The sequence below is a fragment of the Amaranthus tricolor genome, chromosome 17 (genome assembly GCF_026212465.1).
Source record: "Amaranthus tricolor cultivar Red isolate AtriRed21 chromosome 17, ASM2621246v1, whole genome shotgun sequence".
NCBI lineage: Eukaryota > Viridiplantae > Streptophyta > Magnoliopsida > Caryophyllales > Amaranthaceae > Amaranthus > Amaranthus tricolor.
In genome coordinates this window covers 17,202,208-17,225,469 of record NC_080063.1, presented here as the reverse complement: position 1 = coordinate 17,225,469, position 23,262 = coordinate 17,202,208, and the positions used below count along the sequence as shown (strand labels likewise).

General features: G+C 29.9%; 2 protein-coding genes across 2 annotated transcripts; both read left to right on the top strand.

Moving 5' to 3' along the window:
* Window positions 1-4,572: 4,572 nt before the first annotated feature.
* LOC130804219 (26S proteasome non-ATPase regulatory subunit 7 homolog A-like) lies at window positions 4,573-11,303 on the top strand. The gene is made up of 10 exons (XM_057668586.1): window positions 4,573-4,960; window positions 6,377-6,469; window positions 6,563-6,644; window positions 8,372-8,468; window positions 8,628-8,703; window positions 8,818-8,876; window positions 9,003-9,125; window positions 9,865-9,922; window positions 10,012-10,097; window positions 10,954-11,303. The coding sequence occupies exons 1-10, from the start codon at window positions 4,774-4,776 to the stop codon at window positions 11,023-11,025; spliced, it is 933 nt and encodes a 310-aa protein (XP_057524569.1). The 5' UTR covers window positions 4,573-4,773; the 3' UTR covers window positions 11,026-11,303.
* Window positions 11,304-21,062: 9,759 nt separating this feature from the next.
* LOC130804273 (ethylene-responsive transcription factor ABI4-like) lies at window positions 21,063-22,593 on the top strand. Its single transcript, XM_057668660.1, has one exon. The coding sequence runs from the start codon at window positions 21,213-21,215 to the stop codon at window positions 22,317-22,319; it is 1,107 nt and encodes a 368-aa protein (XP_057524643.1). The 5' UTR covers window positions 21,063-21,212; the 3' UTR covers window positions 22,320-22,593.
* Window positions 22,594-23,262: the final 669 nt, after the last annotated feature.

Genomic DNA, 23,262 nt, shown 5'->3' with positions numbered 1-23,262 from the left:
TATATATATATATATATATATATATAATATATATAATATATACATATATATATATATATATATATATATATATATATATATATATATATATATATATATATATATATATATATATATAATTTTTTCTGACCTTAATTTTTCAGCGATACGCCGGTCACCGTATACCACCAACGTGCGACGGCGGCCACCGAAGCCACCGCCGGCTGGTAGCCAGCCCTTCTTCCTTCCTCCTCTCTCTTCTTTCCCTTTTTTTTTGTGGGTTGGGTATAACCCAATTCTATTTTTCCTAAGTTTAACTTTTCTTTTACTTTTCTTTTCTTATTTTTCTTCTTTTCTTTTTAAATCCTTTTAATCATATTATTGTGTTAACCTTTCTCCTTTTCTTTATATACTACTCTTAAAATTTCTAATTACTTTTTTTGAAACTGCCATTTTAAATATATATAAAACGAGAGTCTTTTAATTTATTATTGGTTGATTGGGGTATTAATTTGAGATATATTATTTTATCGTGTAGACAGCGGATTCGTAGACAAAGATTATTAGGAGCGTACATTTGTTTAGAATCGCGTAACAAGGTAATTCTCAATGTCCATCTAATTAGGACTGCTAAGTGATAATTAATGTGTTTAAATAGAATGCATGATTTTATATGACATTATTTTGTATGATATTATGTTTTATATATTCTCAAATTATATCTACTATTATTCTTGTCAAACTTGAATTTATAATTACTATTTTGATAAAATTTATATTATTATTTTGATAACGAAATTAGATACAGTTTAATTTGAAAGAGAAATACTTATAATATTATTATTTTAATGAAAGTTATATTATTATTTTAATAATGATTTTAAATGAGATTGAATTTGGGAGAAAAATGTTATGATATTAATATTGCAATTGAATATTATTGAGATATATTTTTGTTGGGAAAACTTATGATCCTAAAATAAAATAAATAATGTATGTTTGATTATATGTTTATGTGCTCGCGACTAATTATTAAAATATATTAAATCACGTAAAGTGTTACATGAAGGAAATGAAGCTCTTATATTTGTTCTGATCCAAGTATAAGAGTGATGAATAGGTTGCCCTGTTTGGTTAGTATAGCTGCTGATAGGTATTATTATTTTTGATACTTGATACGATGTTTGGTCTTCCTTCTATTTGTTGTGATCCAAGTAGAAGGGGTGTGTACACTAGGGTTCCTTGTCCCTGAAACTACTCTGTTGGCCTTGAATTATTTGGGGTGACGACCTCTTGATGAAGTAGGTATAGGGGTAAAGCCTCGGCCTACTGGCGTTCTCGTTCCCTCAAATTAAAAATTGATTATGTGTTTGTCATTATTAAATATCAAATAAATAAATTGGTTTATGTGATATTATATATATTTTCACAAATTGTTTTTTTTTAAAAAACTCAACTATATATTATTTTCTAAAATTATTTCAATTTGATTATATTTTATTTTCTTAAATCATTTTCAAACTTAATCGTTTTATGGGATGGAGTTGAAATTACTCAATTTCCTGATTTTGGGAGTTTTTCCCTTGTTTTTCTTGCATTCTTATGTTGCAGGTTATTGATTGCGTGGGCATCGTGGAGTGAGGATCACCTAGAAACATAGCTTTCATTAGAGTCGTATTTCAGTTTAAATTTTACCTTAAGTTGTTTAAATTTTATATGGACATAGATTGCGTTTCAGTCTTTTCTTATGTTGTAAGACCCTTTGTTGGATTTAAAGTTATTAAGTTATTTCTTAGTCGTTATGCCTTACATTTATTTTATTAGAAATAAATGTGGCGGTAACACTCCCATGAGTAGGTTTTGGCTCATGTTTTTCATTAAAGGTGTTTTCAAAAGTTCGACCTATTCTGAGGGTGTTACAAGTAGACATTAAGTGTGTTGTAATTTGACATTAAGTCTGATGTAAGTTGGCATTAAGTCTGATGTAAGGTTGCATTAAAGTATGATGTAAGTTAACATTAAGTCTGATGTAAGTAGGCATTAAGTATATTATAAGTAGACATTAACAATAATGTAAGTAGGCATTAAAACACAAAATCCTTAAAATGTAAAGGATTTAATACATACAAAATCCTTAATGCCAACTTACATCATTCGTAATGCCCAACTTACAAAATGCTTAATGTCTATTTACAGTATACTTAATGCCAACTTATAGTATGCTTAATGCCTACTTACAGTATACTTAATGCCAACTTACAGTATGCTTAATGCCTACTTACATCATCCTTAATGTCTACTTATAGTATCCTTAATGCCTATTTATATCATTCTCAATGCCTACTTATAATATGCTTGATGTCAACTTACAGTATGCCTAATGTCTACGTACAATATGCTTAATGCCTACTTACATCATCCTTAATGCCTACTTATAGTATCCTTAATGCCTATTTACATCATTCTTAATGCCTACTTATAATATGTTTAATTTATACTTACAGTATGCCTAATGCCTATGTACAATATGCTTAATGCATACTTACAGTATGCCTAATGCCTATTTACAACATTCTTAATACTTACTTACAGTATGCTTAATGACTATTTACAGTATGCTTAATGCCTACTTACAGTATGTTTGATGCCAATTTACTTACAATATATTTAATGCCTACTTACAGTATGTTTGATGCTAATTTCATTCACATCCTTTCTTTTGTTTCCAATTTGACATAATACAACTTTGTGTTCTTGTATTTGGGATTAATAATCCTTTATCAAGCTTGCTTTCTTCTTATAGGTTTCCATAAATGTAGCAAAAGAATTACATATTGTTCACACAAAAAAAGTACATATTATCCGCGCGAAATTCATATTATTAAACAAACCCTTAAAAAAAATTATATTAACAAATAAATGAATCAAACTTGTTTACTTATGAACAAAGAAAAATAAAGAAGACGAAAAGATGAAAAATTTATCAAACTTGTTGATTCAACAGGTTATGGTCTGAAAAATGGAGAAAGTTTGAGAAAAATAAATCTGTCAAAAATACCCTAAAAAACGAAAAAAAAAAAAGAATTAACAAATAAATGAATCCAACTTGTTTACCTATGAACAAAGAAAAATAAAGAAGATGAAAAGATGAAAAAATTAATCAAACGTGTTGATTCAACAAGTAATGCCCTGAAAAATGGAGAAAGTTTGAGAAAAGAAAGCTTGAGAAAGAAAAGCATGAGAAGAAGGAAGGTGAAGAAGTTAATAAAGGAAAAATAAAAAATGACATAGATGTTGGACAATTAATAAGAGAGTTTAATTTTTGAAAATTCACAATTTTAGTTTTTTGATAAGACCAAATTTTGAATTTTTTTTTTTAAAAAAATGGGCCAACCCATGAAAGAGAGACAGTCTTTCATGAGATTTTGTGTAATTTGTTTTATTGGGCTAAATTTCATATATGAGTCGCGTCTCATTATGAGATTGTCGTCCCACTCAAAATTTTTGTAAACATTTACTTCACATAAAGTCTATGTTTACAGTAGTTTTAGTAGGTGTTTATAATATTTATAATAGGTATTTATTATATATAAAGTAGGTGTTCTTATGATATGTAAAGTAGGTATTTATGGTAAATGAAGTATTTGTTTTCATAGTATCTAAATTTTTGTTACAAATTTTGTAACTAATTTAGGGTGACTAATCGGCTAATCATCATTATTTCTTGTCTTGCAGATTTGCATCGATTCGAAGTTCAATAATTAGGCCACGGCACTTGTGTTCAAAGTGGCTAGAGGCCCAAATGTTAAAAGGCTGGAGTTGATGAATGGCTCCATGGCCCAAATTGTAGTGAGTATTGATTTTTATTACATATTTTTAAAAGTTATATTTACATAAACATTTTCTTATTAAGAAATTCATGCATTGCACGAGGTTTAATACTTATATAATAAAAGAGTTGAAAAATGACAAATGACAAATGTAATTTGTTTAAGACTTGCCAAATGAATTAATTTTTACATCAATTCTTAAAACTTAGATAAGAATCTAAAAAGATTAAGGAATATTTATATATTTTCCATAAAGAAACAAATATCTTTTTTATGATTATATGAATGATAATCAATTTCATACAATTTATAATATATTCAATTAATTAATTAATATAAGAAAATTAAATAAATATTTCAACATTACACATGATAACTAAATAGAATTATATATTATTCTATTAAATTGTCATGTGTAATCATCTACAATATATTCAGTTAGAAAATGACATATAGTACAATGCATTTAATATCGAGTATGTACATATCTATTCATATAATTATAATTATCAATTATATTGTAATAGTCATTTTATTTCCTATTAATAAATAAATAAATTAAATTAAATTAAAAGTATATACTTACAATGTACTTTGAAATGCAAGCTTAATTGGCCACTTATTTTTTATTGATGCTGTTTCACCGTAATACAATCTCAATAAATCAGTCTAAACTATTTTAAAAAAACACTTTTATACAAGTGCAAAATTTAAATTTTATTATTTTTCAATAATAAAATGCTTATATGAGCCGTCTCAAAATGATCGTACAAGACTTGCTTAGTTCCACCATAGAACGAAGTACCGAACAAGAAAATAAACACCGGAGTACCGCACAAGAAACCCCTCTCAAACACCTAGAAAAGAAACTACTTTACATTTGTTATTGCTAAATTTAGGTCTCATTTCAGTCCCAAATTCATAAAATTATTAGGGTTCTTGTTTAGAGTTGAAAAATTCGAGTATGGACGTCATAAAATCTCAACAGATATCATCTAGGGCAATCCAAAAAGTGGTGGTTCATCCATTAGTGCTTCTTAGCATCGTCGATCACTTCAATCGTGTTGCGCGCGACACAAAGAAGCGTGTTGTCGGTGTTTTGCTTGGAAGTTCCGCCAAGGGTACTGTTGATATTACAAACAGCTATGCCGGTAATTTCTGGATCTAAACTTATCAAAATTGTTTCAATTTTTAATTTTGATTTTCGTTTGATCATATGGTATTTAGATTTAGGGTTTAGGGTTCACATTTGATAGCCTAATTTCTGTATTTTTTTGGCTAGGGTTTTCGATTAATTTATAGCGGTATTTTTGTTAAGGTTCGCATTGTTTCACCATTCTGGTGAGGATATTGAGTTTGCAATTCAGGAATCAATAACAGTTATTAACCTAGACATTGTTTGGTTGCTTGCTAATCATTATCTGGCATTTTAGTGACTGGGAAGTCAATTTTCATTATGGACCTGAATAATAATATGTATGTTATGGGAAAAATTAAGTTCATCATACAACTTGTATCTTGCCATATTTTAGATGCTGAAACTAGACAAGAAGCTGACCGAGGGCGTGGTTTTATTCTTTTTATTTGAATTTTATTTGTTAAATGCTATTAGTGGGACTCCATTAGGCGGAACACTTGTTTAATCTGTACACTCATGGAAGATGTGAATTTCAATTTGATCAAATGAGATGGTTGTTCATAGTTTATATTCATAAACCTATGACTTTTAGTTTGGATATAACTGTTCTGTTTCTAGAAATTGATTTTAAAGGATATAATATGGCACCTAGTAACATGCAGTGAAAATTGCTGGATACATGGTGCCAAAAGAAGGCTGCATCACTGGTTGCAATCGTATCTTGAAGGTTTTTGAGCTTGGCTGAGACAACCGCAAAATCCGTTTTGTAATTGTTACCCTAACCAACCAAAATCGTATTTTTGCACTATGATCAGATTGTGCTTGGTATAGTCAGAATTCTAACCATGTTTTTTAATTTTGGGTATTGCCAAGCAACAATAACTGTGAAACGGTTGGTTATGTATGTCCTACATGAATTAGCTAGAGCTAAGAGTTGTGAATCCCTTAATGCATTGGCTTTTGTGACAACCCAGTTCTAGCATGTTTTCATCGCTCAAAAGTTAAATTTGTGTTAGTGGAAATGTTTGTTTTTAGTTGAAAAGGTTAGGTTGTGTACAATCTGTGTGTAATCCAGTGGTAATGTCAAGTATCTTGATTTTCTTGGACCCTTTTGGTGTGGGATTAGTTTCGTTGCATCATTGTCTGATGTTTGGTTTTAATACTGCTTTTCCTTTTGCACAACCAACACTTATATTAAGTTACCATTACATGATTTTTTGTTTCTGATTCCATCATGTATGTGTGTAAGTCACATCAATCTCACGTACTAAGATTACGTTCTAGTTCTTTTAGCTGTTAAATCATGTAATGTTAACTTAGCAAAAGTGATTGCAAGTTTGCTACTTGCTAGTTGAGGAACTAATTCATATCCCTTCCCTTTTTTTTTGGTCTATGGTCGTACTCTGACATGTAACTGTGATAATTGCAGTTCCTTTTGAGGAAGAAGACAAAGACCCAGGAATATGGTTTCTTGATCACAATTACCATGAATCTATGTATTCCATGTACAGGAGGATTAATGGTTTATAATCTCTGAAATCTTACTAGTTACTATTATCTTGTATGTGTCTTCAGTTTGCACTCGTTCTGAAGTTTTGATGTTTTTTATTTGCAGCTAAGGAGCATGTTGTAGGCTGGTACAGTACCGGTCCTAAGCTTCGGGAGAATGATTTGGATATTCATAGATTGTTTAATGAGTAAGAGACCTGTTTCTTTCTTGAAGCATCTAACAATGTTGCATTTGTATTATAGGGTTTTCTCTTCATATAGTCCTTCCACTGAATCACTTAATGTTATCTCTTCATCATTATTTGGTAGTTTAGCAAAGATGCATGTGGTACTACTGCATTCCCTCAAATATAATTATCACTTTTTTGTAAGGATCTTAAAGCGGATGCATTGCAGCATTTGTAGATGACTACGGGGACTGAGTCCGAGTTATTCAAAGCTGTCAATGTGAAATCTCCCTTCAATCCTTGATTTTCGTCTCATTAATACACTTCATACCCTTCTTTAGTTTTATTTTGATGCTAATAATACCTTTTCTTCTCCGCATCCCTTGTCTTGGGTTTCCTTTTAGCACACATTATTTCCTTCCTTGCCTATTGTCTCCAAAATTTATTTTCTATGTCTCTTAAACTAGCTATCCTCCATCAATGCATCAAACAAAAATGTGAAGAGTATTAATGTAAGTGTTTGATATTTATAGAAGATCTGACCATGTATTTAAGTTTGGAGTGTAGTGCAAAATATCACCGTGTTGCATCAAGTGAAATATATGCTAGACAACCGCTAAACCATTTGCATTGACCGCAAAAACTATTTTGTGACCATGACCGAGACTAAACTTTTGCACCATGTTTAGAAGGTTTAGAGTTGCCATAATTTAGAACAGTCCAGTGTGACTAAGGTGGTATTGCCACTTGTGGGTTGTTTTTCCAAAGATTTTTTCACCAAATCTGAAAAGGTGTCTTGTATTTGTTTCCTCTTTTGTCATTGAGCTATCACAAGCACCTGATGTGATTCCGACATCTTGATATATGTTCTGTGCTGTTCTATACGCTTTGCTTAGATATCCTTCAAAAGCCTAGTGCTTCTTCTGAAGCCAGACATAGTGTTTTTTTAAAATAATATTGTTATAAGATGTTTTTAGTACATAAAGAATCCTTTTAATAAATCATGAGCCAGGCACAGTTTAGAGTATAAGGTGCCATCATAGCCTGGGTACTTATAATTTCAGAAAGAGGCTGGAGAAGTCTGGAGAATCTGATCATTTGAATTATGAGGAGCTGTGCTGATTCAATTTGATGTCTATCTTTAGTAACCATGTCCTACCATCAACATTCTGAATCGCGCAAGGGTAATACCTGATATTTCAATCTTCACTTTGAACCTTCTAGTATCTTGATCCTCTTGTTGAAAATGACATTTTTAGAAAACAGTGGGAAAGCAAAGAGAAATTCATGCGAGACATTTTATAAGAATGAGCTTGTTATAATATTGTATTGAGAACCGACTACTATAAGAAATTAAAATATATCTATGTGAATATTTTAATGGAAAAGTTGAAAAGACATGAAGCTTTAAACCTGGTGATGGCTTTGATGAATGGCATGCGCCGACTGCCCGGTCTTGTGACAATTGATTGAACTCTGCTGTGTTTGATCTGTCAACGTGTATACATTGAGTATCATGGACAAGGTACATTAAGTATCTTTGTGTCTGGTGCTACCTGCTACATCAAAGGAGATATGAATTTTGATGTTTCAAATATTGGCTTGCTGCTGTACTAATCTTAATCTTTGGGATGTTTAGCATTTTAGATTTGGTGGTCGCCAATTTTGTTGAACTTTTTTCTAATTCGTTAAGCTAGTTTGTTGTTCGCTTAAACTGACCCTAGCTATACCTTTTTGTGATGCTGTAGCTATGTTCCAAATCCTGTCTTAGTTATAATTGACGTTCAACCAGAAGAGCTGGGAATACCCACAAAGGCTTACTATGCTGTTGAAGAAGTGAAAGAGGTAACATTTAAATTGTTCTTGCTGTGTAATGATTGTTTGGATCTTTTTTTGTCTTGCTGTTTAGCTTTAAATTGTACAAATTTGTTGGTCATTTCTATTTTTAGGACAGAGTTGGGGCCTTCTGTAGCTAATGTATAGGTACTTGAATAAAATTTGCAGAATGCAACACAGAAAAGCCAGAAGGTATTTGTTCATGTTCCATCTGAAATTGCTGCCCATGAAGTGGAGGAAATTGGTAGGTTATCCTGGTGAAAATCTTTGGTTATTTTTCATCCAAATATCTTTTTTGACCCATATTAGAACCTATGTCTGTTGAGTGTGACTAATGATGTGTGGTTTATACCTATAGGAGTGGAACACTTGCTCAGAGATGTGAAGGATACAACTATCAGTACTCTGGCGACTGAAGTAAGTTTTCTATATTTTGGCTCTCAAACTTCTCTAAAGGGATTAATTCTTTATTCACTTGCTTTATATTGGTTTGTTATGATGTTTCTTTTAGATAAATAAAAGGTCTTTTTTCTAATGTTACAGGTTACCGGGAAACTTGCAGCTCTTAAGGGGTTAGATGCTCGTCTCAAAGAGATCCGAAGTTATCTTGATCTTGTAATTGAGGGAAAGCTCCCCCTCAATCATGAAATACTATACCATTTGCAGGTTTTTGTTCATTCTCATTTATCTTTTTGCATTCCTGGTGCTGTTGTTTTCTTTAACTCTTTATGTAGCTCTTCTATCATACTTCTTTTCAGGAATCCGGTTGTGGCCTACTGGTCTAAATTAAGTTTAGGTATATGGTGGATGGAAGTGGAGGAGTGGAGGTCGGGGTGGGGTTTGCATGATTACTTATGAGAATCAACTAATAATTGCTTTTACTATGGGGTTTGTTAAAGTTTGTTTACCTCTACCAAGAATTTTACATCAACTATGATTGCTATTGGGTGATTTCCTTTGACACAGGGAACCAACTATGTATCTAATGTTAATTTTAAAATGTTGGGGCACATATCTCCCATGGGCCCATGGCTGGCTTTTCAACGCGCATTAAGTGTAAACGGATTGTGAAAGCAAATTGTTAAGCATAGGTTTTATTTTTTTTTCTGTGACACCACTATCTGATTTCACGAATGTGTTCTATTTGGTTTTGTATCCATGTCCTTGAAATGAAGCTTTTTTCTAGTACTACTTTTGGATTAGTCACTTGTTAGTTTTTGATTACGTTGCATTAAAATATAGATATTCATTAATTTGAATGTTCAAAGAAAAGAATTGAACATGTTCTCTCATGGTAATAAGCCCTTTTGCTAGGAATCTTATATTATTTAGTGTTATTTACTCCTTCACTATTGATTTTTCATTATAAGCTTACATACTAATCCTACTATTATTTTATGTGTAGGATGCGTTCAACCTTCTTCCAAATCTTAGTGTGCCTAATTTAGTCAAGGCTTTTGCAAGTATGAAGGAAATCCATTCTCTGTCTTCTCTAGATTGTTGCTATTACTGTTTTGTAACTGTGTGCTGCTTTTATTCTGTTTTATCACAGTCAAAACAAATGACATGATGCTGGTCATATATGTGTCTTCTATCATCCGCAGTATTATTGCACTCCACAACCTGATCAATAACAAGGTGAGACTTTCCTTAATTTATGGATGAAGTTAAAAAAATGGCCAAGTGAGGGTGATCTACATATATTTATATATTCATCTAGTATGGTCCTTTTAAATGTTTGTGATACCAAGTTTAACTCTATCCAAAGTCCAAATAATACTGTCATGTACATGCAATGGTGCATTTAGAGACGTGTTCCAAGTGGGGTTCCCCTTGGTTAACTCTTGTTGTGTACAGTGTATGCTATACTTTGGTGGCTGGGGGATACATGTGCGGGCTCCCCCATCTAGAATACTCTGTGATTGTGTATGGTCTCATCTGGGCGCAGACACTGGGTCTAGATGCCTTATTTGTTGGGGGCTTTATCATGATTCTTCTCCTGGGCCTTATTCTTGCTGCTTCTTTGTCATGCATCTATGTTATTTATGTCTGTTTTTGTCAGTTCTTTTAACCCCCCTTTGGTGTTGAAGTGTGCATGTGTTGGTTATTTGGTGGCTGATAACGTGCATAAGCATAAGTTTCTACACTGGACGGGAAATAGAGTGAGGAGCTGAGAGAGAAGAGGGGAAAATCAAAAGAGTTGATTGCCTGATTAATTGTACATGTAGCAGTTATGTTAGTTCAAGGGTAAAGCTGATGCTGTTCTGTAGGGGTCTCTCACTCTTGTGGGAATTTTGTTTCATTTCAACTATGCTTGAATGTTATTAGGGAATTATTTGTTTGTGTGCTCCATTTGAATTCATCATGTATTTGAAGAAATGCAATGAAATGTTAAGAGTTAATTGATAGAAACGCCTACAACATTGTATTTTTTTTTTTTAATGAAATGGATTTTACTTGATGGCTGTTAATGAGGTTTATTGTGCTATTTTAGATGCTCAACAAAGAGCACGAGAAGGAAGAAGACTCGAAACCAGTAGCTGTACCTGCTGCCTCTGGAAGCTAGACTCTTGGTTGATTGGATGAGCTTCAGGGAGAGTACAGATTGTGTGTTGTTTTCGTAATATTATCTTTTGCGTTCATTTCTATATCAGATTTGAAACTAATATTTGCTTTAAAGCATCGATCATTTGCCTGGCACAGTTGGGGTTTTGAAAGGCAGTTTGATTAACCCAATTGCATAGGAGGATGTAGAAAAGATTAACCAAATATTCCAAGAATGTCATTAGTTTTCAATTCATTTGATTCTATACCACTCACCCTGAATATCACTACGTTTCATCAGTGTTTGCTTGTTATTCATGGCTTATTTTCTCGGTGTTTTGAATTATTTCAGACAGGAAGGCGAATCTGAGATGATTGAGGTGTGAATATGATATGGTGGAAGTAGCCTGAGTTGAAAAGATTGATTTTTGCCTGCAAAAAATTAGCTACTGTTTTAATCATAAATCAAAACTTCTGGGTAACAAATTTCTTCATTTCTTAAGTGGCGGTTTATGGTACTCTGGACTTGTTTTTAAAACCCTATAGCTAAGGATAAAGCGAAATCAATCATTTTCGTAGCTGGCGAAAATTAAACTCTTATCGTTAAGATAGAAATATAAAATTTTCAATTATTAGACCAATTTATGATTCTCCAATCTCCCTCAACTGAAAAATTGAAGACATATTATTTTTGGCACAACTTTTTTAAGTAAATTTTGATCATTAATATTTTTAATTCGCATCATAACCGTCATTAAAAAAAAAAAAAAAACTTACAAAAGGAAATGAAAGTAGTAGCAATTATTTTGTACGGGTGGGTAATATTCCTAGTTCTTTACCTTGTCATAAAGTCATAACCATATTGTAAGAATTTTCTTATTTAAAGGAAATATACTTCATCAAAAAAAAAAGAGAATTTGATTTTTATTTTTGAGTAATATCTATGTACTCAATATACTCACAAGATTTTACTCTCTTACACTATCGCAAGTTTCTTTTTGATCGTTGTGTTTCTCCATTGATTAAAAATGTTAACCAACAATCTTATACAAATAATCAATACAAGAAATAAAACTTTTTTGTATTATTGACAACTGAGAAATAAAAATGACCACATATATAAACACCAAACTTGAGTGATCGCCAATAGTAATCTTGCACATGAATCAGCTCAATCCGATTGTAGTTTTTTATGATTAAGGTTTCATAATCGTTGTACTAGCTACCTTTATGGTAGGAGTAAAATTTTAATTAGTTAGTACTTTAAGCGTGGACTGACCTTAAAAGATATTAAAATAATATTCTTTTTGTCTCTATGAGAATGCACCCAAAACTTTTTGGGTGAAATTTAGTAGAAAAGAAAATTATGTTGGAAAATAAAACAAAAAAACAAGTGAATAATAAAAATGAGTGGTTAAGATGGAGAAAAAGATAAATAAGTTTTTGAATGAGATTAAAATGAAAAAAATGAGACGATTAACAAAAAAAATATATGCAAAATAAGTGGGACAAACTAATATAAAAAGTGATGAATATTAAAAAGAACAAAAAGAATATGTAGTTTTACTTGATAAATATAATCAAGTATTATATTTAAAAAATACTGATATTATTAAGTTGATTCATATTAAAATAATATCGACCAAATATGTACCTACAAGACTTTTACTCCGTATTATTAATAAAGTGATTGGAATCTTTAAAGATTTTATTTTGATCGTGAATCTTTTCTAGAGCAATAGTAAAAGGATTGTTCCATTCAATAGCCAGCATTATTGCTTATTTCCCATGTGAATCTTTCACCTAATAAATTTTATAAATCATTGATATTTATCAAATACTTCCTTCGTTCCGAAATACTTGCTACATTTTGATTATGTGCACTATTATCATTCAAGTTTATATTATATATTGCGATTAATATGTAAATAAAAATATAGTCAAGTAAGATATTGTCTGAATTCTCTAATCGCATACTTTCATAATATTAACTTTTTATAATTTTTATAATTGTATAATTACATATAAATAAACAAAATAACGTATTAAAATGCATAAAAAATTAAATATAGCAAGTATAATGAAACGGAAGAAATATAAAACTATACTCTTCACATCCAAACCATTTAGCTCTATTTAATTTTAGCACAAAGATTAATTTGAGTAATATAAATTTAAGTTGTAGAATATATAAAAATAAAAGAGACTATATAGAAAATAAGAAGTAGTGAGTCAAATTTAAAAATTAAAATGAATTAAATTTATTAGGACGATTAAAATAAAAAAATTAAAATAAATAGTTAAGTTCAAGAAAGGATTACATGTTATCATGTATTCTGAGCTAACTATGATAGACTCAATATTTACATGGGTTTCTTATAAAAGCATGGTTTACTTGCTTCCAACTGTATCACTATAACAGAAATAATAGAGCTGGTAAATTAAGATAGATGCACACGTGACGCCTACTATGTACAATACTACAATTATACTTATCTTCTCAACTTGTACAACTCGTATACAATATACTAGTTACTAAATGTACAAGCCACTTCCTCAAGTGAGGGTATTAAACTTTATTGATAATGCACTTCCCGTTTTATATTAGTTGTAATATTAGAAAATATGATACTATTTATTTATTACTTTTAAATTGTAATTAATTTTAATTTATAAGTTAAAATATAGCTAAGTGAGATCTTGTTTGATTCGTTTTAATGCAAAGGTTATTATTATCAAAATTTTATAATTTTTAATATACGTAATTAGAGATATTAAAGATTGAATTAGTATATTAGACTGCTTGAAACAACAAATGTTACAAGTATTTTAGAATTGAGGAAGTACTAGATGAGACTCAAAAGGAGGTAAAGTATAAAAGATAGAATGATGTAAATAAGAGATGAAGTCACATGAGATTAAATCAAGTAGGATTAAGACAGAGTATATTAAATGTCAATTTTGTACATATAACATGATCGAGTAGAGATATTATAAAAAATGGTTTTAGGTGAATATCCAATAAAATGTGATCATAGGATTAAGGGGATGGAAAGAATGAAGAGTCGTAACTGAGATATTATATGATTAAGGTGTGCATATCAAGCGTAAGGGCAAGTTTGAGAGTTAAGGTAGAATAATTTCCTAATTTGGTAAAAATTACATTGGTTATATATATCCTTAAATTTTTACCCTTAGTCACTTTTTAGAGACTGCTTTTAATACAAGTTGAAGAGTATTGTTCGAAGTAAAAAGATTTAACTTGCACCCGAAAGTGTCAAAGTTTAAGACCGTAAGAAAGATTAAAATTATTATTGCGGAAATTACGGGAAATATTATGGAAATATATGTAAATCTTTGTTAGTATCCTTAGGTGATTTGATTAGGATATTTTCAACACTTCAATATCTTGTATTTTGGGTAGATTAGTGGGTTTTCCATAATTAGCCAAGATCTTGATTACTAGGATATAAACACATAAAATCCATTGGCCTTCATTGAAGAAAATACAGAGAAAAGTTTTTCATGTATCTCTCTTTCATGGTATAAGAGCAGGTTAATTATTATTATCATTATTTTTTTTTAATTTTTTTTTCTTGCTTCTTCCAATTTAACGAAGTCTTTTCACCTTCCTCTTTTTTTTACACCTTCCTCGTTCTCTCTCCTCTCGATTTTTTTTTCTCTGTTTCTCCTTTCTTTAGAAATGGCTGGTAATGAAGATAACCCACCACCATCACAAATTGCACCAAAAGGACAAAAGGATCAGTGTATAGAACATCAATAACTGAACATTAAGGACAAAAGGTGGACGAAGATGACAAGGATGACCCTTACTTCTCGATGTATAGAACATAGAAGTTTAACGGGATCAGTGTAAGATATTATTGAAAACTCATTCACAAAAACTAGTTAGATTTATTTAAAATTACTACATAATTTTAGACCAAATCAAATCAAATGTTCAATACATGATCGAAATCAAACCAAACCGTTTTATATATGATTGTTGATGTTTATGGTCGGGTTTAGTTGAACCAGCCCATTTTACATGTTGCAAGCTCCCTAAGTTGTCCCCTAATTTATGTCTTATATTCTCTCCTTCGTAAATTGTGAGTTACAAGACACTGACTGGCCACCACATGCATCAAAATCAGCAAAAATTATCCATTCAATTAATTTTTCTATACTAGCTACTACCATATTAGTATTGACTATTTGAGGTGTTTGTTTGGGTGTTTAATTAGATTTTTTGAATGATATATTGAATTAAGCTTATTTGATTATTATATATGGGTTAATATCATGTAAGAATAAGTTATGTTTAATTTTAATTAATTAGGTTAATTTTAAATAACTCTAAATAAACTTATGAAAACATTAAATAGAAACAGAGAAATTACTAAAATTCAATCTCACTTTTGCTTATTGAGTTTGATAATTGATGCTAAACCTCTTATACAATGGCCATATACCGCCATAAAAGTAGCATTATACTTTCTACATTTCATTATACTTGCTATAGTGATAGTTAATTGGAGTGACAAATTTGAACATTTAATTTTATCAACTAATTTGACCAGCTAATTATAAACACGTTAATGGGAGCAACATCTTTATTTTCTTTGATAAGAGTAGGGGTGAAAGTTTGGTTTTTGGTTTGGATTCTATACAAATCCAAATCAAATCGAATAAAATTCGGTTTTGATATTTTCAGTCCAAATCCAAATCATAATATTTATAATCCAACGTGAACCGAATCGAATTTTAAAATATCAATCCAAATTGAACCGAATAGACCGAATTGCACCGATTTGTATATTTTGCACCGAAAATCAAATTTGCAGGTATTGTTTCAAATTTATTCTTTCTAAAGCTCCTAAATCAATATTAATAATTTTAGGGTTTTTAATTTGAACAAGTAAAAAACTTTTAACAAAATTCTAAAAATAAGGGCAAAAATTCAAACAAATCAAATGGAAGATATAACATGTCTTTAACATTTTGGTTTTTTCGATTATTCGGTTTTGTTGGACCCTAAACCGAGTCCAAACCAAACCAAATTTAAAATATAGTCAAATCAAATTACTTATTCGATTTGATTCGGTTCGGTATTTGGTTTTTCACCAAATTACTTACATCCCTGGATAAGAGTATGGTTTGTTGTCTTTCAATCTCCTCTATTAGACCCAAAATATAGCTATTTTTATTGTAAAATATTTAATTAGTTGATTCTTAACATATTGTTTCAACTAGAAAATTTACCATACAATAGCATTAGATGGTTTAACCAGTCAACTATATATCTATACCTAAATAAGCTATAATTTTTTACACGCTATTTTGCCAAACTCTCTAATGTTTTTTCTTCTTGTTTTATTTTTAAATTCATTTATTTTTATGTTATCATTCATCCATTTTTATTTTATCTTAGAGAGTACATCATTTATTTTAGAGAGTACAAGGTAGGCCAAAGGAAGAGAATGAGAGTAGCGAAATCGAACCCAAGACCTTATATAGTAAAAGTTGTATATGTTTCAACTTTCAACTGAAACATATTTGATAATTTTTTTGTTTATTACTCTAACAGATATTAGTAAGGTATGATTCCTCTATTTTATTTGTAACATTTCAGTTTATATGAAAGCCTTTTAAAAGATATATATTTCCTTCATTTCAGTTAGTTTGTCCCATTTATTAATGGCGTCCAAGATTAATAAATTGGAAACAATATGTTCAAATAGTGTGGTATTTAAAAATTAAAGAAAAAATTAAAAGTAAAAATGATGAAATAATGCTTAAAAATAAAATGAAAAAAAAATTATTGAAGACAATAAAATTGAAATTGGACAAATTCATTAGATTATAAGGTGTAGCAAATATAGCGAACGGATAAACATAAATAGAGTTCCTTAAAAAATCTAGTTGAAAGAAGCAGCCCACTTGCAACTATTTTCTGACCTGATACAAAAGCTAATCAATAATCATGTAGTAGGAGTAACTGCAGGAAGTGCAAGTAGCCTACAATGATGCAACCGCTTTTCATACATGGTCCAGACTCTTTTATATTCCTATTACACTTGATACTTTTGGATAGAGTATTGTATCAATCCGAGATAACTAGTATAGACATTCGTATAATATATGATTTTTTAGTCAATATATATATAAGTATATGATATTAAAAGAATAAAAATAAAGATATTATGCAGTAGAAATGCTTAATTTTGACAATTATATATATAAATTAATTCTGTAATTTTGAAAATTGTCAACATTATATCACAAAAACTTATATGCGGTCACCTCACGCGTGCATCCAAAAAACTTTATACTTGTTATGTTAAAGCCTTAAAAATACCCATTTGAAGACTTAAAAAGCCAAAATGTAACACTTAAAACCCCTATTTCAACCTTTGATCTTTCTTCTCCAGATGCTTAACTTAATTTTTTAGCTATCAACTTTAACCCCCTTAAAATATCCATTCCACCACTTAAAATGTCAATTCTAACTCTTAAAACCCTTACTCCAACCCTTGATTTTATATTTTACTTATTTATTCTAACTGTAAAATATCCATTTTAAGAGTTATAATGTTTATTCCAATGGTTTAAAATTTTTCAAATTCAAGACTTAAAATACTATTTCAAGGTCCAAAATTCCATTTCAAGCTTTAAAATAGTAGCTTTAAAATTATGGGTTGGACCTGTAAATGGTCGCACATATGCGACCGTCTCACAAGAGATTTGCTGATAATATATTATACAGTATGTTATATTCTCCAATTTACTGAATTTAACTATAAATATATACTAATTAACATAGTTTAATGATAGAGATATTGATCAAGATCAAATATCAATCATTTTTTAACCAATGATATAATTAATTTTAGTTGTAGCACTTGATAATTTTTCATGGTTTTTAGTAATAAGGTATGATCAATTCAAATTTCGGTCGAGCAAGAGACACAGGATAAACAAAATCAAAGTCGTTGCTCTTTTTTCCATGGCGTACTTATGCTTGTACCGAAATGAAAACTTATATTCTCCATAGTACGCCCCCTCCATGCATAACCTTCCCAAGCTATATAATCACCTCATAAAACTCTTTTCTTTAATTATGATTTCTAAAACATTTGCTTAATTTGGCTAAGAGAAACCATTGAGATTAATCTCAATCTCCCATACTCTAAACTCTACAAGTCCGACTCAATCGCATGAGCAGAGCATGAGCGACAGCTCAAGGCTTCTCAAGGCTTCGTTACTTTGAGGGCTTAATTTTTCAAATATATTCGATTTTTTGATTAAAAATTTAAAAAGCAATGTTTTTACCTAAAAGAGCAATATGTGCAAATTTTCATATAATTTATGTCAATTATTTCATAATTAATAACGATTCATTACCTTGATAATAAGTACTTCTATTTTTAATTATTGATTTTTAGTGAGTGGGTATATTGTTTGAATTTTTTTTTAATAATACCTGATTTATTAATAAAGAGTCATACGACATTAGATAAAAATTAACAAATACATAACAACTTTAATCAAAGATAATTCAAAATTAACAAAACTACGATCGTTGTATATTAAATTAGGCAATTCTGAATATCGTCTTCCACATTGTTGTTTGACACAGCCTTTTACGAGGGGGTCTTTCGATCTGTTGTAGTCTTGAGATAGAATTGAATTTGATATAGTTGATGGTAATTGCAATTTTGTTGTTTGCTGCATTATCGCATTAATCTCTACCAACAAATCAACTACAAACCAAACTTCATAGCTCCAAACTCTCACGAAAAGAGAAATCAACCCTAATATATGGGTAGAATTAACCCAATAAATGGGTAGAACAACTCTCCTGTAGAAAGAGGATAAATATTTATTCTAATCATATTAAAAAAGTTTTAAATGGAAAAATTTAGAGGCTTACCATGATAGCCCAAACCAATTAAGAGAAGAGATAAGAGGGAAAGGGTTGGTTTTTAGAATGAGTTTTGAAGAATATCAAATAAGGTTTCATTGATGTTAATTGAATATAAGTAACTACGTAGTTTTATTCTTAATTTATTGTTTTTTATTTGTTAATTAGATTAATGAAATAAATTTGTGATTTATTGTTGTCATTTAAAAAAAATAGACATATACACATTCATACTTAAAAATAAGGGTTGTTTCAAGCAAGGGAAGAGGCGAGTTCGTGGGGATTATATCGATTTTAGCTAATATTTTTTAATGTTTGGATTTATTTTACTTTTTTATCAAACACTAATCAGTTAAATATATTCATAGCCATTAACAAAAGTAAATAAATTTTCTAATTTTTTAAAAATTTTTCGGAGATAAATTTGAACTGTTGATTAATCAATTGATTTGACCAGCTGATTCTATACATACTACATTACTACTTGAAACAAATTGTTCAAAATAATTGATTATTAGAACAAGTAATTTCAACTAGCTAATTTACAAACGGTAGCATTTAATTGTTTGACTATCCAACCATTAATTATTGTCAAAATAAGCCAAAATTATTGAAAATGTTATTTATCAAGCAACCCTTTGATTCTTTGGTCATTCCTGTAATAAATGTCATTTTAATTTTATCCTATCTTCCTATTCTTATATACATAGAATGACTATTTTAATTTCATCTCTTGCATACATTTATGACTTTTTCAATTTAATTTTATTTTCTCTTAAACTTACATATATAATCCTCTAAGATCATACTAAAAATCACTTTAGCCACCTAAAAAGAATTGTTTTTTTTTTTTTAATTTTCAAAATTATACTTTCTTCGTTCTAAAATATTTCCTATATTACAATTATTGATATGCTTTATTGTTCATACTTATTTTACATATTAATACGACTAACGTGTAAGAAAAAATTATGATTAAGTGAGATTTTATTTGAATTTCTAATGACAAACTTTCATATATTAACTTTTTATAATTTTTAGATGTGTATAATTATATATATATATATATAATAACACATTAAATTGCGTAAAAAGTGAAATATAACAAGTATAATAATTGATACGAAGAAACTAATTGTTAATATAAAATTTCTTCCATTACGGGAAACAAATTCAAAGAGAGAAAAGATAAAATAAAAAATAAAAAGACGAAAATTCACTAAAAAAATACTAGTACAGGAATCAAGAAAATATTGACCAAAGCTATGGATTTTAAGAGTCCCAAAAAAAAGTCCCCTCGACCCAATGAGTAATAACTTATAAACAGAAGTTCAGTCATCAGTCATCCTCTTATTGCATTTGCATTACTACTTTTCTTCACAGTGCAGCAATCTCATTCAATATATATACAAAAAACAATACAATTATAAATTATACTCTTTACTTCCTTTGTTTCAAATTGCTTACAAATTAAATCGAAAATATTACACTATTCACTCCCTGCTTTAACTTATGATCAATGTTTAATGTATAAGCTAAAATATATTCAAGTAGAATCTTATTTGATTTGTCTTAATGCAAATATTATTAATATTAAATTTATATAATTTTTTATTATACATAATTAGAGATATTGAAAATTGAATTAATGCATTAAACTCCGTCAAAAAACAAACGTTACAAGTATTTTGTAACGGAGAGAGTATTTTCTACTTCATACTTTCACTATTCCACTGTAATTATTACATTTAACTTTTTATGCAATCCAATGTATTATTTTAATTATTTATATTTGAATTACACAAATCTAAAACCTATAAAAAATTATTATCTTATCAAAGTATTTGATTAAACGATTGAAATAAGATTTCATTTGACTATAATTTTTATTACTCATTAACCATAATATATAAAATAAACTAGAACGATAACTGTGTCAAAAACCGTAATTTAACTAGTACTTCAAAATGGAGTAACTATATTATAATACTCCTAATATAATATATTTTTATATTAATACTTGTATATACATATAAATACATACATATAAAGAAGAAAGAAAGAAAATAAAGCATCTCACCGCCTCTTCCAACCATTTACAAACAGTCCACGATTCATATTTTCTTCACACAGTTTCACCACCCACATTCAGACCTTCTCTTCTGCATGCTGCTGCACCATCCTTCGAGGCACCTTCTCTTTTCACCACCTTTCTTTCCTTTTCTCTCTCCATTTATTTTCATTTTCTTTTTTTTTTTTAAATTTTATTTCCCAAGATTATTATCATGCAACAACAACAGATTAAATCTTCCCAACAACAAATTTCCATTGACTCTCCAACTAGCAACAATAGCTCTTCTTCTTCTATTACTAATAATAGTAATAACATTTCTAATACTATTACTAATAATAGTAATACTAATGGTAGTAGTAGTAAGAGGGGTAGGGGAAAAGGTGGGCCTGATAATAATAAGTTCCGTTACCGGGGTGTCCGGCAACGGAGCTGGGGTAAATGGGTCGCGGAGATCCGAGAACCCCGCAAACGTACCCGTAAATGGTTGGGTACATTTGCTACTGCTGAAGATGCTGCTCGGGCTTACGACCGAGCAGCTATAATTTTATATGGGTCTAGGGCACAACTTAATTTACAACCTTCTCCTCCTCTTCTTCCTACTACTTCTGGGCCCACTACCGCTTCTTCCTCCTCTCGCGGGTCATCATCTTCTGGACCGACCCATTCCCTCCGGCCCATTCTTCCTAAGCCCACTGCCGGGTTTGGGTTCAGCTTCCCTTACGGTAGTGGGTTAGGGTTCGGGTCTGGGGTAGGATCCACCACCTCACCATCTACTACATCCGTTTTGCAATACCCGTTTTACCCGAATATCGTACATGGGCCCGTTCAATGGCCCACAAATATACCCACAACTTCTACTGAGAATTTCAATAGTAATACTATTGGATTAATCAATAATACCAATAACACTAATAATACAAATATTAATACAATTAGTTTGATAAATATTGATAATGATCATTATAATCATCATCATGATGATCATTATCAAATGGTGCAGATACAGGATAAGGGGGTGGAACATCAACCAGAGGATCAAATCCTTTATCAACAACAACAAAAAAATTGTTATCAAGAAGCTGAGTTTCGTCATAGAAGTTTTTGTGATGAGATAAGTTCACTTGTTGGGTCAGTGGATTCAAGTTTATCATTAGGGTCACAACCCATTGGGCATTCGGATCCGGGTCTGGTAAACCTACCCGAATCACCATTAGTTTGGCCCACACCATTGGGTGGTGATTTGGATGAGTATCATCATAGTATTTGGGATTATAGTACTGATCCTTTCTTGTTCTTCACTGATGATCATCAAATTTGATTAGGGTTTTGGTGCAATTAATTAGTTCGCTAATTATTCATGTAATTGCAATTAAGGGGCTAATTAATTTTCATTGGAAAGTTAATTAGTGGGATTTTTCAAGATATATTTGCTCAAAAAAAAGAAACTACATGCAAAATTGCACCTTCTCCCAAAAGGTAGTCTTTATTTGTGAATTCCCAAAGGTGGTTGATTAAGTATTGCAATTAATGACTTTTTTAATTGCAATTAAATTATTAGGGTTGATAGAAGAATTTTATGAAAGAAAATTATAAAAGGGTTTTTAATTTAATTTGGCTTTTGGAAATTGTTTTCTAGTAATTATATTTTCATAAGGTATAGTATTAGCTTAGTAATAGTAATAGTAATTATTATTATTATTATTATTATTATTATTATTATTATTATTATTATTATCATTATTATTATTATATTCTTGCTCTAATTTGTATTGTTTGTTAATTTTGATCAAAAATTAAAGCTTTGCATATTTTTGGACAAAGTGTAATAAACAATATGAAATCGGAGAGGTATGAATTATTAGTAGTAATATAATTTAGTTACTCTATATTTTTGTTTATATTGTTAGAATTATTATTTATTTTAATTATTTTTGTATTGGTGTTCTAAAATATAGATTAGGGTTAAGGGTTTGATAAGTTGGAGATTATGTTGGTCTGCAAAGAGGAAGCAGTATTTTCTTAATAAAATATTTAATTATTTTTATTTTTAATTTAATGTTTGGGGATATTGTGTACATTACCTTTTATATTTTCATTTTTTAATTTTTTGGAATCTATTTTTTTAAGAATTGTTATTGATTATAAGGATTGTTTGATTAGCTTAGTTATCAATATCACTTGCTACTTGCTACTTGCTACTTGCTACTTTAACATACATAACCCATTACAGTGGGTTTGAAGTTTGAACCTTTGTATAGACC